The 15,559-nt window shown below is 46.3% G+C and overlaps 1 protein-coding gene across 2 annotated transcripts in view; it reads left to right on the plus strand.

Moving 5' to 3' along the window:
- Positions 1–15,559, plus strand: part of LOC141054221 (aldehyde oxidase 1-like) — a 295,390-nt gene that overhangs the window by 162,247 nt on the left and 117,584 nt on the right. For both annotated transcript variants that reach the window (XM_073551452.1, XM_073551453.1), the window contains exons 17-18: positions 3,941–4,110; positions 4,618–4,744. In XM_073551452.1, coding sequence (XP_073407553.1) covers positions 3,941–4,110; positions 4,618–4,744 — 297 coding nt within the window. The remainder of the gene's footprint in view (positions 1–3,940; positions 4,111–4,617; positions 4,745–15,559) is intronic.

Consider the following 15,559-nt stretch of genomic DNA (forward strand, 5'->3'; position numbering starts at 1 on the left):
ATATCTTTTCCAACACTGAGTCCCACTTTTGTCTTGGATGCAATGATAACCAAAGATTGGTCTGGAGACGATGTGTTCAACACCATCAAGAGGCATTCACGGGAGAATGTCACACCTGTCCTACTCTTGGGATAGCAGTGTAGAGTGGCATAATATACGGTAGCCAGTGCATCATAGTCTTCATTCCAAGTACACCAACAACTTGGAAATATATTGAATTGGTCATGAAACCAGTAATATGGCCATTTTTCAAAAATGTCTCAGGACAGAGCCCTTTTTCAACATGACAGGGCCAAGCCACATGTTGCTTGTGCTACTTTCAGCAATCTGCACAGCCTAAATGTTCTACCATGGCCTGAAACGTCTTCGGACTTGTCTCCAATTGAGCACATCTGGGACATCATTGATCAACAATTGCAAAGGGAGCTGCCAGCAGTGGATCTTGATGATTTTCGTAGCCAACTGCATTCAGTGCAGCAGAACATTCCTCTGAAATCATTAGCAAGCTCATTGATAGCAGCCAAGGCATGTAAGTGCGTTTATTTATGCGTGTCAGGAAAATATTAAATATTTTCTATCATCCTAGGTGCACATATAGAGCTACCTGTTGCCCTCTCCCATTGGTTTGTGCAAGACTATGCTTCATCTGCAGCCACATGGCTGCAGCCCCCTCAGTCTGCCTCTGTGAAATTCTATCCACTTCCCCCTCCCTTCAGCAAATGATCACTTTTATTACTCTGGCCGAGTTAAGTGTGGGTTCCTTTTTCCCTCCAAAAGTTCCTTTGTCTATTCCAGGTCAAATTTAATAACACACAATAATCCTAGAGACAGTAAAAATAGATTTCCAGGATCAGGGGAATTGAGGCTATGCATGGCAGCGTTTTGCAGCCTCTAGGGCCATCAGAAATCGGGGAAATCGTTTTTACCCCCCAGTAACCCACAGACATGTCGTGTTTGGTCTCAAAATAAAGGTAAATTCACAGGGGAAAATATGGTGCCCCTATTCCAAGAGAGATGTTCCTCATAGAATCAGCCCATATGTGAGGTCAACAGAAGTGGGAGTTCCTAAGTTTGTGGGCAAACCATAAAACAGAAACAACCATTTTGAGACAGGTTCAGACCCCGGAGAGACAGCCAGACAACAGGCTATGGACTGAATCTTTTCTGTGGGATTCTCTCCTCCCCTTTATCGACACGTCATACCTGTGACTGAGATAAAATAAGTTTCCTATTTTAATTCCTTTTATTTCCTACTGTTGTACATATTGTAGTTTGTCTCCTTTTGTAATATCTTTTGTATTTTTGTAAACACTGCCTATATTTTCTGGAGTAAACTTATAAATTTACCAGTTTCGTTCTCCTTGCTCTATGACTGAACCAACACGTACTCTCCACTAAATCATGCTACCTTTTGGTTGGTTCCTGATCCGATATAGGCTTTAGTATCAAATGAGGAACTGGTGGCAGCATAGCGTCCTGGTGTTATTGGGGAACCCTGACAGTGATGGATCGGAGTTTTATGGGTGTATTCCTGGCCTGGGGCTGGTGATGTACATACCGCCCTCACTGCAAAGTGCTCGATAGCCAGTATGCAACAAGGCAGCCTTTCCGGCGACTACTTACCCTAGGTGCAGTTCCCTGACTGACATGAGGACATGGGGGTGCTAGAGAGCTGCAAGTTCCTAACCAGGTTTTTCCTGACAATGCATCTGGTGCTCATAATCAATGCTGAATAAATCGAGATATGTTAGAAAATTTTGTTTCCATTTCATCATTTGCATATTGCTAACATGTCTCCCCATCCTATGATTTTAATAATCCCCTGACTTTTCTTTCTTGTTGCAATTTCAATGTTGCAAAACCAAAAAAAATGAACTGGAACACATTTTGATATAAGTGCAATGTGTAGATGCACATTCATGTTGAGGCTATTAACAAACATAAACTAGGATAAAAAATAATGAGCAAATACCCTGCATTAACCCCTTAACGACCGCCGATACGCCTTTTAACGGCGGTAATTACCCCCTTAACGACCGCCGATACGCTTTTTAGCGGCGCTAATTAAGGGTACTTAAACCTCAGCGCCGTTAATTCACGGCGCTGTGGAGAAAGTAAATAGCGCCCCCCAGTGTCGGATTTTCTCCGGGGTCTCAGCTGCTGGGGGTAGCCGAGACCCCAGAGAACATGAATCGGGTCGGTTTTTACCGACCCCGCTTTTGCGATCGCCGTTAACCCTATAACGGCGATCGCAAAAAAAGCCGCGATTTTGCATTTAATTTCGCTTTCCTTTGATGTGATCGCACATCAGAGGAAAGAGAAATAAGGTCCCCGATCCCCCCTCTGTACCTCCCAGTGGTCCTCTGTCCCCTCCCGGTGGTCCTGGGTCCCTGCAGCTTCCTCCGGTGGGCGCCGCCATCTTGGATCTGGAGAAAATGGCGGGCGCATGCGCAGTGCGCCTGCCGGGAATCTGTAGGCTACGGCCGGCAGATTCCATTGATTCATTTTGATCACTATGATAAACTATCATAGTGATCAAACTAAAAAAATAGTAAATAGCCCCCCCACGTTTATCACCCCTTAGATAGGCAAACATAATAAAATAAAGAAAATATTTTTTTTTTCATTTCTCCATTAGGGTTAGGGTTGGAATTAGGGTTAGGGTTGGACTTAGGGTTAGGGCTAGAATTAGGGTTAGGGATGGAATTAGGGTTAGGGCTAGGATTAGGGCTAGGATTAGAATTAGGGTTAGGGCGAATCAGGATTAGGGTTAGAATTAGGGATTAGGGTTGGGATTAGGGTTAGCGTTGGGATTAGGGTTAGGGGTGTGTTGGGGTTAGGGTTGGATCCAGAATTAAGGGGTTTCCACTATTTACCAACTTTGGGCGTCTAATTTTTCTTGGTATCCTTGAGAAAATAAAAAAATTGGGGGCTAAAAAAAATCACTTTTGTGGAAAAAAAAGACTTTATTTTCACGGCTCGGCGTTATAAACTTCTGTGAAGCACTTAGGGGTTCAAAGTGCTCACTACATATCTAGATAAGCTCCTTCAGGGGTCTAGTTTCCAAAATGGTGTCACTTGTGGGGTTTTTTTTCACTGTTTAGGCACATCAGGGGCTCTCCAAAAGCGACATGTCGTCCAATCTCAATTCCAGCCAATTCTGCATTGAAAAAGTCAAATGGTACTCCTTCCCTTCTGAGCTCTGCCGTGCGCCCAAACAGTGGTTTAACCCCACATATCAGGTATCAGTGTACTCAGGACAAATCGCACAACTGTGTGGGTATTATTTCTCCTGTTACCCTTGTAAAAATAAATATTTGGGGGCGAAAATATCACTTTTGTGGGAAAAAATGATTTTTTATTTTCACAGCTCTACGTTATAAACTTCTGTGAAGCACTTAAAGGTTCAAAGTGCTCACCACACATCTAGATAAGTTCCTTAAGGGGTCTAGTTTCCACAATGGAGTCACTTGTTGGGGGTTTCCACTGTTTAGGAACATCAGGGGTTCTCCAAACGCAACATGGCATCCGATCTCAATTCCAGCCAATTCTGTGTTGAAAAAGTCAAACGGTGCTCCTTCCCTTGCGAGCTCTGCCGTGCGCTGAAAAAGTGGTTTACCCCCACATATGGGGTATCGGCGTATTCAGGAGAAATTGCACAACAAATTTTGTGTTCATTTTCTCTTTTTTTATCAAAACAATGAAAACTATGTACCCTATGTAATTTACATGTATTATTAACTATTAACTTACTACAGAGTATTTGCTAAATCGCTTTACGTGCTAAAATCATTGAGAAGGCTATAGTATTTATTTGATTTGCAGATATTTTGAACACGGTAAGTGTAAATCTGGGGGATTATTTTGATTATAGTGTAAATTGTTTTTGTTCCTAATTTTAGTACAGTGACTGAACATCATTTGCTTATATAATTCCTAGGACATTACAGCTCATCAACCCACCCAGGATGCTGTTGGACGTCCCGTGATGCACCATGCAGCCATGATGCAAGTGTCTGGGGAAGCAGTATACTGTGATGACATGCCTATCATAGAGGGAGAGCTGTTTTTGGCTTTGGTTACAAGCTCTAAAGCTCATGCGAAAATCATGTGAGTATACCTAATGGTTGCAAGGTCACATTCTTCTTTTTCATTTTCTTCTTTATAATAACGTATATAATTGGTCTTGATATCACGAGTAGCTGGTCCATTAACAGCAAATCTTGCATTATGGACAAGAAAATCTGAATTCTTATACAAACTAACAATCCGTGGTTAGGTAACTTTTCCCTGTTTTTCTAATTGAAGCAGAGCTTAGGACTGTTTACGCATTGAGATGCCTTTCTCACGGGCAGGCATTTTTCATATGTCGCTGTGAAGGCGTTTTCTTACTATCGACATTAGAGGAGATATATGATGGCTGGCGTACGTTCCACCAATCTTGCTGACTTTACATGTGCCTGATTTATTATGAGGCACACACCTCTTAATAAATGAAGCACATCACTTACTATAGGTCAATGAGACACTCCATGCAATTAGCTGGACAAGTTTTGAGGCGTTGTTGTATGACTTTTTCACTATTTCATCCTATGCATTTCTATATGTCTGTTACAGATCTCTAGATGTAACAGGAGCGCTGAGCATGCCAGGAGTGTGCGACATTATTACTGCCAAAGATGTTCCTGGAACCAATAACTTTTCTTATTACGACTGGCCTGACCAGTTATTGGCAGACAATACGGTACGTCATGGAGTGTAATCTACCAGAACATGAATCAGATATGACCATACTCTTAAAGAGCTACGCTCACATGTTCCTGCGACAGGCGATAACTTTCCAATCACTGAGGTGTGACTTCTAGGGTCTCCAGTGATCCTGGGAACCATGGCTCTGTAGAGTCTCACATAAATGGGGCAGTGGTCGATCATGATCGCTACCGCTTCATTCATTACTGGGTTTTGCATCTCTGTCCCATTTAAGTGAACTGGAATAATTATATAAAATTCTGACTGAGGCTAGATTCAGACTAGCGTTTTTTGCCAGCAGCGCATGCCGCCGCTAAGCCCCGCCCCCTCCAGTCATCTCCGCCTAGTATCGCACATGGCTGCATGCGATCTGCACACCCTATCTTTAGAAAACAGAAAGCAAAAAACACAAATATCCTGAACTAAAAAGTAAAAAATAAACTGCAAATAATGCATAAAGGTAATAATAATAATAAGGGTATTTAGTAAACATAATTTTGATCTTTAGCATAGGGTGCGTTGACCGTGCGCTAGTAGAATTTTGCGTGCGCTGCGCCCTTTTGACAGTGCTCCAAGTGCACCAAAATGCAACATGGTGCGTTCGGCGCGCACCAGCACACCGTCAAAAGGGCGCAGCGCACGCAAAATTCTACTAGCGCACGGTCAGTGCATGGTCTGCGCACCCTATGCTAAAGATAGGGTGTGCAGATCGCCTGCAGCTGTGTGTGATACTAGGTGGAGATGACCAGAGGGGGCGGGCAGGGGGTGGGGCTTAGCGGCTGCGTGCGCTGCTGGCAAGAAACGCTAGTCTGAAACTAGCCAAAGACAAAAATATGTTATCTTACTCCCAGTAAAACCAAGAAATCCACTGTAAATAAATGGATCACCTTTGTGTTGTTGATAACCATTTGTCAGATATAATATGTAATCAATACACTATATCAATATGTAATCAATACAATATGTAATCAATACACTTGTCACACTCTTGCAGTGTGCAGAATACAACAAACACTATTAAAGGGCTTATACAGGAACATTGTTTTTTTACCAAGGGCGTAAAAACTAAAACGCAGGTAGTTGCTAACAGAGACAACTACCTCTCCGTTTTACTGGAAGCCGGCTCAGAGCAGTCACTAACTGCTCCTGCGGGTGATTCAGCTGCTCCACCTCAACAGAGCAGCTCTTCCACTTTCAGGCTGCTCTGCTGAGGAATGCTGATTGATAGCCGGCTTCCTGCCAATCAGCATGATGTCAACAGTCACGCGTCATCAACAGAGCAGAGTGCATGAGAAGCCACTGAGACATTAAATAAAGCTGCTGAATCGCCGGCAGGAGTGGTCTACCTGCCTGTTAGTTCTTCAACCCATAATAAAGAATGTAATAGTCCTGGATAACCCTTTTAAATAATGCATTGTGGAATAGACACTAAACTTGGGCCAGAAAGCCCAAGAATAACATTTAAAAGAATATGTCTGTCAACAAAAAGCAGTAAAGAAGCTTAATGATATGCAAACCAGAATCGATGTTAGTGAAGTGCAGAGGATTATCCAAGATTGGTGTCTTTTGTAGAGTTGAGCGAAACGGGTCGAAAAATTTCAAAAGTCACCGACTTTTGGCAAAGTCCGGTTTCATGAAACGAAACCCGACCCAAGGATGAGGTCGGCCACGAGGTCGGCGACTTACGCGCCAAAGTCGCGTTTGAAAAGTTTGTTTTGCGCTCTTTCAGCCAATCAGGATCCACGGACACTGTGGGCAACGTGATGACATAGGCAGGGGTCACCACCATCTTTCAGAAGGGCATGCAAGTGATTGGCTTGCTTTGGTGGGCGTCACAGGGGTTATAAAAGGGCGTGCACGCCGACCGCCATCTTACTTCTGCCGATCTTAGCATAGGGAGAGGTTGCTGCTGCTGATTCTGTAGGGAGAGCGTTAGGCAGGGAAGAAGAAAAAAAAACTGCTTCTGCTGCTAGCGATTTTGCCTGTACAACACACCAGTCACTGTGTGTGCAGTGCAAGGGGAGGCTATATTGTGGTGGATCAGCGGTGTTGGTTGTTAGGCTGCCTTCTAAGGCTTCCTGACAGCTGCATTGCTGTTTACCCACTGCTCTGCAAACTGCTTTTTTAAAAACAATCCCAATTTTTTTTTTTGTCCTGCTGAGGTACTAAGCGTGCATTTTTTCACACCATACAGCGGTGTACGCTCCTCACACAGTACCGTGTAACGGCTGTTATCACAGCCACAGTGAAGCTATCTGTGTGTCACTCGGTGAGAATAAGTCAAGGACATGTTCCGTTCTTACAGACCAGCACCTACTAGTTTTGTCTAGCTTTCAAACCGTTAAATATATTTGCTGTTTGATCACATTCAAAACTATAGAGAGACAGCGTGTGTCAGTCCGTATACTTAAAAAACACGGAGCTTGACAATTTTACGTACACCGGACAGCCGTGTACGTGCACGCTCCTCTCAGTACCGTGTAATGGCTGTTATCACGGCCACAGTGAAGCTGTGTGTCACTGTGGAAGGATAAGTGGAGGACTTGTTCCGTTCTTACAGACCTACACTCTAGGGAGATTCCTATTCTGCCCAATTCTACATACACCTTGTAGTTTGTGATACACTAGCCAATTTCTGCCTGTGACATAGCGCTCTGATATTCAGTGGGCCTCACACAATCCAAAAGTGTCCAGTGTCCACTAGTGTGTGCAGAAATTCAAAATCTCCCTTATCCTGTAGTCACTTTTTTCACACCTGTGCCACCGAGCCTGTGACATAGCGCTCTGATATTCAGTGGGCCTCACACAATCCAAAAGTGTCCAGTGTCCAATAGTGTGTGCAGAAATTCAAAATCTCCCTTATCCTGTAGTCACTTTTTTCACACCTGTGCCATCGAGCCTGTGACATAGCGCTCTGATATTCAGTGGGCCTCACACAATCCATAAGTGTCCAGTGTCCACAAGTGTGTGCAGAAATTCAAAATCTCTGTGATCCTGTAGTCACTTTTTTCACACCTGTGCCATCGAGCCTGTGACATAGCGCTCTGATATTCAGTGGGCCTCACACAATCCAAAAGTGTCCAGTGTCCAATAGTGTGTGCAGAAATTCAAAATCTCCCTTATCCTGTAGTCACTTTTTTCACACCTGTGCCATCGAGCCTGTGACATAGCGCTCTGATATTCAGTGGGCCTCACACAATCCAAAAGTGTCCAGTGTCCACTAGTGTGTGCAGAAATTCAAAATCTCTGTGATCCTGTAGTCACTTTTTTCACACCTGTGCCATCGAGCCTGTGACATAGCGCTCTGATATTCAGTGGGCCTCACACAATCCAAAAGTGTCATGTCCACTAGTGTGTGCAGAAATTCAAAATCTCCCTTATCCTGTAGTCACTTTTTTCACACCTGTGCCATCGAGCCTGTGACATAGCGCTGTGATATTCAGTGGGCCTCACACAATCCATAAGTGTCCAGTGTCCACTAGTGTGTGCAGAAATTCAAAATCTCCCCTGTCCTATAGACACCTTGTACCTTGTTTTACATTACTATATAGTTTGTTGGATTTTGTCTACATTTCTACAAAAAATGAGGAAGGCTGGTGGAAGAGGCCGTGGAATTGGGCGGGGGTTGGCAGCTGGTAATGATGGTGTTGGTGGTGGATCTGATGGTAGTGGCAAGAGCAAAATAGGACCGAATGCAGGAGGTGTTGAGCCTGCGTCATCGTCTGGCTCCATAAGGCTTCGAAGGCTTAGTTTTCTAGGAGTTGGCAAACCGCTTTTAAAGCCAGAGCATCAGGAAAAAGTTTTGTCTTACATTGCTGACTCAGCCTCCAGCTCTATCGCCTCCTCTTCTGAAGTTGTAAAAAGTAAAAGCACTGAGTCGTCATTGGAGGCTCATGTTCATGAACCACACCTTTCCTTGTGTCCTTCACCCCAACCAAGATTGAAGGATGACGCAGGCCATACTACTGATTACTCCATGGAGCTGTTTTCACATACCATGCCTGGATTATCAAGTGAAATGGTGAATTACCCAGGCCAAGATGAATCTGACATGGAGTGCACTGATGCACAGCCACTGATAGATGATTCTGCTGGTACATTCACTCAGAGCACTACATTGTCCTCGCAGTGTACAGAGCCAGATTCTGACCCTGATGAGACTCAGGTGCCCCTTCCCACACACTATACCACCATACACGGTGACACAGAGGAAGGTGCACATGACATTGAAGAGGAGGTGATGGATGACCCAGTTGTTGACCCAGATTGGCATCCATTGGGGGAAGAGGGTGCTGCTTCCAATAGCTCAGATGAGGAGCATCCACAGCAGACATCGACATCGCAACAGCTGTTATCTGGCAGGCCCGGAGCACTCCAAAGACAGGTTCCAAAAATCAAAAGAGTTGCTGGACAGCTTGTCCAGAGGGTCAAAAGATCACAGCGTGCTAGGCCGCAAAATGTCTGCCAAAGTAGGAAGAGTGCAGTGTGGCACTTTTTTGAACAAAATCCTCATGATCAGGCCAAGGTTATCTGTAAGAAGTGCGCAAAGACCTTTAGCCGAGGGAAAAATCTAAAAAATTTGAATACCAGTTGCATGCTTAGACATTTAACCACCATGCACTTGCAAGCGTGGACACAACACCAAACCTCAAGTGCCACATGTGCAACTGATCACAAAGAAGGTAGTCAGCAACGCTACATTTTTTCCCCCACTGTAAGCCCACCGGTTAGCACAGCAGCAAATGTTGAGGTGTCGTTGCAAGGCCACAGCAGTCAGGGAATCCCACTGTTATATCAACGAAATACTGAATCTAGGCCATCAGAAAGAACACCAACTCCATCACCATCATCAACCCTCTCTCAGTCCGCCCTATCCACCGCTTCTTCCACCATATGCAGCTCTCAAGTCCAGCTCACCCTCCCAGACACTATGAGTAGGTCAAGAAAGTACTCAGTCTCTCATCCGCGTACACTGGGTTTGAACGCCCACATTGCCAAACTAATCTCGTTTGAGATGATGCCCTATCGGTTGGTGGAAAGCGCAGCTTTCCACGAACTCATGGCCTATGCAGTACCACGCTATGACCTACCCAGTCGCCACTTCTTCTCTCACAAAGCCATCCCAGCCCTCCACCATCATGTAAAAGACCGCATTGTCCATGCACTCAAGCAGTCAGTGAGTGGAAAGGTGCACCTCACAACTGATGCATGGTCCAGTCGGCATGGCCAGGGCCGTTACGTGTCCATCACTGCACACTGGGTTAATGTGGTGGATGCAGGGTCCACAGGGGACAGCGGTGGTGGGACAGTGCTGCCTAGCCCATGGTATACTAAACAGTTGGCTGTAGGCGTTCGACCATCCTCCTCCTCCTCCTCCTCCAGAAGCGAAAGCTCGTCCACAGAGCGCAGTCATACGAGCACTCCATCTGCAGCTGCCACTGTTGCACACGAGGTGTCCCCCTATCGAGCAGCTAGTGGAAAGCGTCAGCAGGCTGTGTTGCAGATGATGTGTTTGGGCGACAGACACACCGCCGAGGTGCTGGCCGAGTACTTGAAGCGACAAACTGAGTCATGGCTGGGCAGTGTACATCTTGAGGCAGGCAAGGTAGTTAGTGATAACGGCCGTAATTTTGTGGCAGCCATAGCCCTTTCAAAACTCAGCCACATACCTTGCTTGGCTCACACCTTGAACCTGGTGGTGCAGTGCTTCCTCAAAAATTATCCGGAGTTAACAGCCCTGCTCCAGAAGGTGCGAAGACTGTGCGCGCACATCCGCCGGTCGCCTGTACACTCCGTTCGTATGCAGAAGCTGCAGCGATTGCTCCACCTTCCCAACCACCGCCTCATTATCGACATTGCAACAAGGTGGAACTCCACCCTGCATATGGTGGAGCGGCTGTGCGAGCAGAGGCAGGCCATAATGCATTTGTGGGAGGATACATGGCCAGGCACTTTGAGAGCAGACATGGAGTTGACAGGTGTGCAGTGGTCGAAGCTGAAAGACCTCTGTAAAGTCCTTCAGTGTTTTGAGGAATGCACACGGCTGGTAAGCGCAGACGACGCCATCCTAAGCATGAGCATCCCACTTATGCGTCTGCTCATGCAAACTTTGACGCACCTTAAGGAGCAGGCGTCTGCAGCCAATGTTGATGAGGAGGAAGAGGAGGAGGGAATCCTTGATGACATTCAGCCATTGTCTGCTCAGGGACCTCTCCTGGACGAGGTGGAGGAAGAAGAGGAGGAGGAGGATGATGATGGGGATGATTACTTAGGGGAGGAGGATGCATCTCGTGGGGCAAGTGAAAATGTTGGCGTGGCAAGGTCTGGTACAGGGTTTGTGCGTGACTGGAGGGATGTGGATTTGCCAGAAAGTGCTCCTCCAACCAGCACTCGCAGTGCATCATTGACACCGGGAACATTGGCCCACATGTCAGATTATGCCTTGCAGATCCTAAAAAGGTACCCACGCATCGCCAAAATGATGAACGATGACGACTACTGGTTGGCCAGCATCCTGGATCCACGCTATAAAGGCAAATTAAAAAACATCATGCCACAGGAGAACCTTGACCTAATATTGGCTAATAAACAAGCAACTCTGGTAAATCGGTTGCTTGAGGCATTCCCAGCACACAGCAGCGGTGATGGTTCTCACACGAGCCGTACGGGCCGGGGGCAGCTTGGCAGAGGTGTTCATGGTGCACACAGCAGAAGTGGCGTTGGAGACAGGGGTTTCATGACAATGTTGTGGACTGATTTTTCAAGTACCGCTCACACAACTGGTAATACTGCATCGATGGAAAGTGACAGGAGACAGCAGTTGTCAACTATGGTTACAAACTACTTTTCCTCCCATATCGATGTTCTCCCACACAGGTCATTCCCCTTTGACTATTGGGCCGCTAAACTGGACACCTGGCCTGAATTGGCACAATATGCCTTACAGGAGCTCGCTTGCCCAGCTGCAAGTGTGCTATCGGAAAGAGTCTTCAGTGCAGCTGGATCAATCCTGACAGAAAAAAGGACCTGTCTGTCAACCCAAAATGTGGATGATCTAACCTTCATTAAAATGAACCATGCATGGGTTTCCAAGGATTTTGTCCCACCTTCCCCTGATGACACATAGGGTGACAGAAAAATGGCTTGCTTTGGTCCACCTCTTCCTGGGACTTGACCTATTTCGCCTTTTGCATCAGCTGAATATCCAACATCAACATATGCCACTTTCTAAAACTCCCTAACTGTGCTGCCTCCCCCCCCATGGCCGGGGTCACCACCTAGCGCACGACACCGTGCGAGTGCCATTGCCCTGGACAGGTGGGTAGGCCGACTCTTGGGCGCGGGCACTTGCACAGGGTCCCTCATAGTGCAATCAAGTGTCTCTGACGGTGGTGCACACCCGCAGTCAGACACACCGCCGTACTATGAGGGGCCCAGTGCCAGTACCGACGCCCACGAGTGGGCCCCCTTGCTTGGGCAGGGCCCCAGCATTTGCAATCTTTACCTCTCCCTGCTCCTCCGCTGTGTAGTCTGGGCCGTCAAATCCATACTGTGCCTGACACCGTCTGAGCCTGCCTCCTGATGTATAGACATATATTTTGAATGTGTACGCTATCCATACATGTTATCCGGGGATACGGTACCCTTTCTCACCTTTGTGCAATCACGTGCAATCCATACTGGGCCTAACACCGTCTGAGCCTGCCTCCTGATGTATAGACATATTTTGAATGTGTACACTATCCATACATGTTATCCGGGGATACGGTACCCTTTCTCACCTTTGTGCAATCACGTGCAAGCCATACTGGGCCTAACACCGTCTGAGCCTGCCTCCTGATGTATTGACATATATTTTGAATGTGTACGCTATCCATACATGTTATCCGGGGATACGGTACCCTTTCTCACCTTTGTGCAATCACGTATAATCCATACTGGGCGTGAGAACAGCTGGCGAGCTGTTAAGCAAGCTACAGCACCTGTGGTTTGCACACGTAAGTTTTTCATTTTTTCAGGAATGACAGTTAGGCCTAATTCCGGAACTGCGGTTGACCTGCACTTACTGGGAAATCATCGTTCACGGGTAATAATTGTAATCAGTGACCCCCATCACTAACGTTGTTCAGCGGGTTATCTGCACCTGTAAGCGACAAACGCTGGCCTTTTCAGTGTAGCGCACATGCAGCCACGGACATGTAAGGGCATGACACACCAGTTATTGGCCAATCTCATGTGCCAGAGCCTCACGTGTCCCTCTAGTAAGCCGGACTCGGACCGCGGGGCATGACGGAGTCTCGTTCGTTAACGGAATTAAGCTTGCAATGTGTGCATCTTTTCTGTAGCTGGCATGGTTGAGGTTTCCCAGGTGGAGTCGAATTTAACCGTAGGCTCCACTCCTGGTGGTGCCCTTCTGGACATTCCTTTAAGGTTCAGCTTTGCAACCATACTGCCCACGTAAAACAAACACTTTGCCTTCATGAACGCTGTTTGGAGGGTCATGACTCGTGGGAATAACGCCGCCCAATCAGTTAACCTGCTAGAGAGATCCTTCGTTGCTCCCAAGCATGACATCACACTCCCTATGAGGAAGGTAATGCCACTGTGGCGACCGTACTCCTGGGGGCGACACAAGTGCACTGATGCCCAGCCACTGCTCGATGAATCTGCTGGTACATTGACCCAGACCACTACATTCCCCTCGCACGCTACACGGCCTGAATCTGACCCTGATGAAACTCAGGTTACCCTTCCCATATACAGTTCCATCTTACACGGTGACAAAGAGGAAGCTGCAGATGAAAGTGCAGGTTCGGCCCACCCGCCATCAGACACACCACCGTACTATCAGGGGCCCTGTGCCAGTGCCGTCGCCAACGAGTGGGCCCCCCCTGCTTGCTCAGGATCACAGCACTTGCAAGGTTGAAATACTGTGCAGTGAGATGGAAGATGGGGACGACGAGGAGTCCAGACTAGTACAGGGATTCCCTAGCGAGGAGACTTATTTGATTGTTTTCAATGTTGGGACAGCAATTTTTGGGGAGCACTATACTCTGGAGAATGATAGATGGGGCCCACCATACACTGGAACATTCCAAAGGTGGACATCAGACACTGGAGCAGCATTTACAGGGCCCATTATACACTAGAGCATTAGAAATGGGGCCCATTATGTTTGGAGCATTATTTGGGCCCATAAGACAGTGGAGCTTCATCCATGGGGACCAACATATACTGTAGCATTATGTGGAGCTCATCATATACTGTTTCAAACATTATATGGGACCAATGATTCTGTATGGAGAAATAGATGGGCCTCGTCATGAGATGTAAAAAGTGAGGTATTTTTCATTGTACTATACCGCTATTTCTCTGCCGTATCGGAGCATGATGAGTTGTGGTGTATGTTAAAGGGGCGCTCTTTCACCCAGGGCACATGAAAACCTGGAGCCAGCCCTACCCCCCCACAACTTTAGCCAAATAACCCCCATTTTTCAGTGCGTAACTTGTATTATGAAGTTAATTAAGGTTGACAAGCTTAAGTAAGAAGAATTGATGCTTTTGGCAATCAAATGGGCACTGTAGGTGTGTTTCCTGTCCTCCTCTCACTGCCGACTTTTATTCCCCATTGACTTACATTGGGTTTCGTGTTTCAGGACGACCCCGACTTTTCCCTATAATCGGCCGATCTTGCTCGACCCGACTTTCGGAAAAGTCCGGTTTCACGAAACGAAACTCGACCCTAAAAAAACAAAAGTCGCTCAACTCTAGTCTTTTGTACTCAACATTCCTCCTTTATATAGACTAAACGTACAGGGTTGTTATCTTGCAACTTTATCTCTAAAGAAGGGGACCCCAACAAAGTGTGAACAAGGAAATAAATTACTTTTATTTTTCAAATTAAAATGGTTCCCACCAGAGAAGTTATAATAGTAGTTCAAAGAAAATTGGTCACCAGGTAAATACTGTGTTATCTGAGAGCAGAATGTAGGGTCAGAGACCCTGATTCCAGCGATGTGTCACTTACTGGGTTGTTTGCTGTTTTAACTGCTACAAATCTACTCATTTTCTGAATGTTGAGCTGTGTATAACCCCACACAAACACACACATCACTGATTGGCAGCTGTGTGTGTACACCTTACATTGACAAAAAGCTGATAATCAGTGGTGTGGGTGGAGTTATGCAGAGCAGGATGACTAGATGGCACAAGGAAACTAGTCCTCTAGTGATAGTCTGCTGGTAAAACTCTGATTGTATTGAAACCAAAGAACACAGCCCAATCAGTACGACATTGCTGGAATCAGAAGCTCTGCCGCTACATCATGCTGCTCTTGGAGTAATTAGCAAAAACCTGCTGAGCTGATATATTGCCTTCAAAACATATACATAAAAACAATGAACAGCAGTATGCTATACTGCATCTGTGAGCATGCAGACATACAATGTTATTTCACTTACCTACATGCACTCTATTATAGGGTATATAACATTTTTTAAGCAAATGCACTGTTTGCATTTCAACATTTACAGTGCACATAAGGAATCTAATATATAATTGCTAATCGGCTCTGTCACAACTTCCGGCGATGGTGTCGCTATCCCACAATCCACGGCGGCTGGAAGAGACAAAAACGGCACCGCTATTCCGTCGGGAGATCAGCCACGCTAGCCGCTGATCTCCAGACGGTAGCCTTGACTCATCTCCCGCCGTAGGGAGGTCAGCAGCGTCGCAGCCAGGAGACAAGAAGCTGCTCGCATCGGAACTACGCCGACCACCATATTGGAACACCCAAGTTATGGGTATTCTG

The sequence above is a fragment of the Dendrobates tinctorius genome, unplaced genomic scaffold, assembly GCF_039654945.1.
Source record: "Dendrobates tinctorius isolate UK_male_01 unplaced genomic scaffold, ASM3965494v1 ptg000177l, whole genome shotgun sequence".
Classification (NCBI taxonomy): Eukaryota; Metazoa; Chordata; class Amphibia; order Anura; family Dendrobatidae; genus Dendrobates; species Dendrobates tinctorius.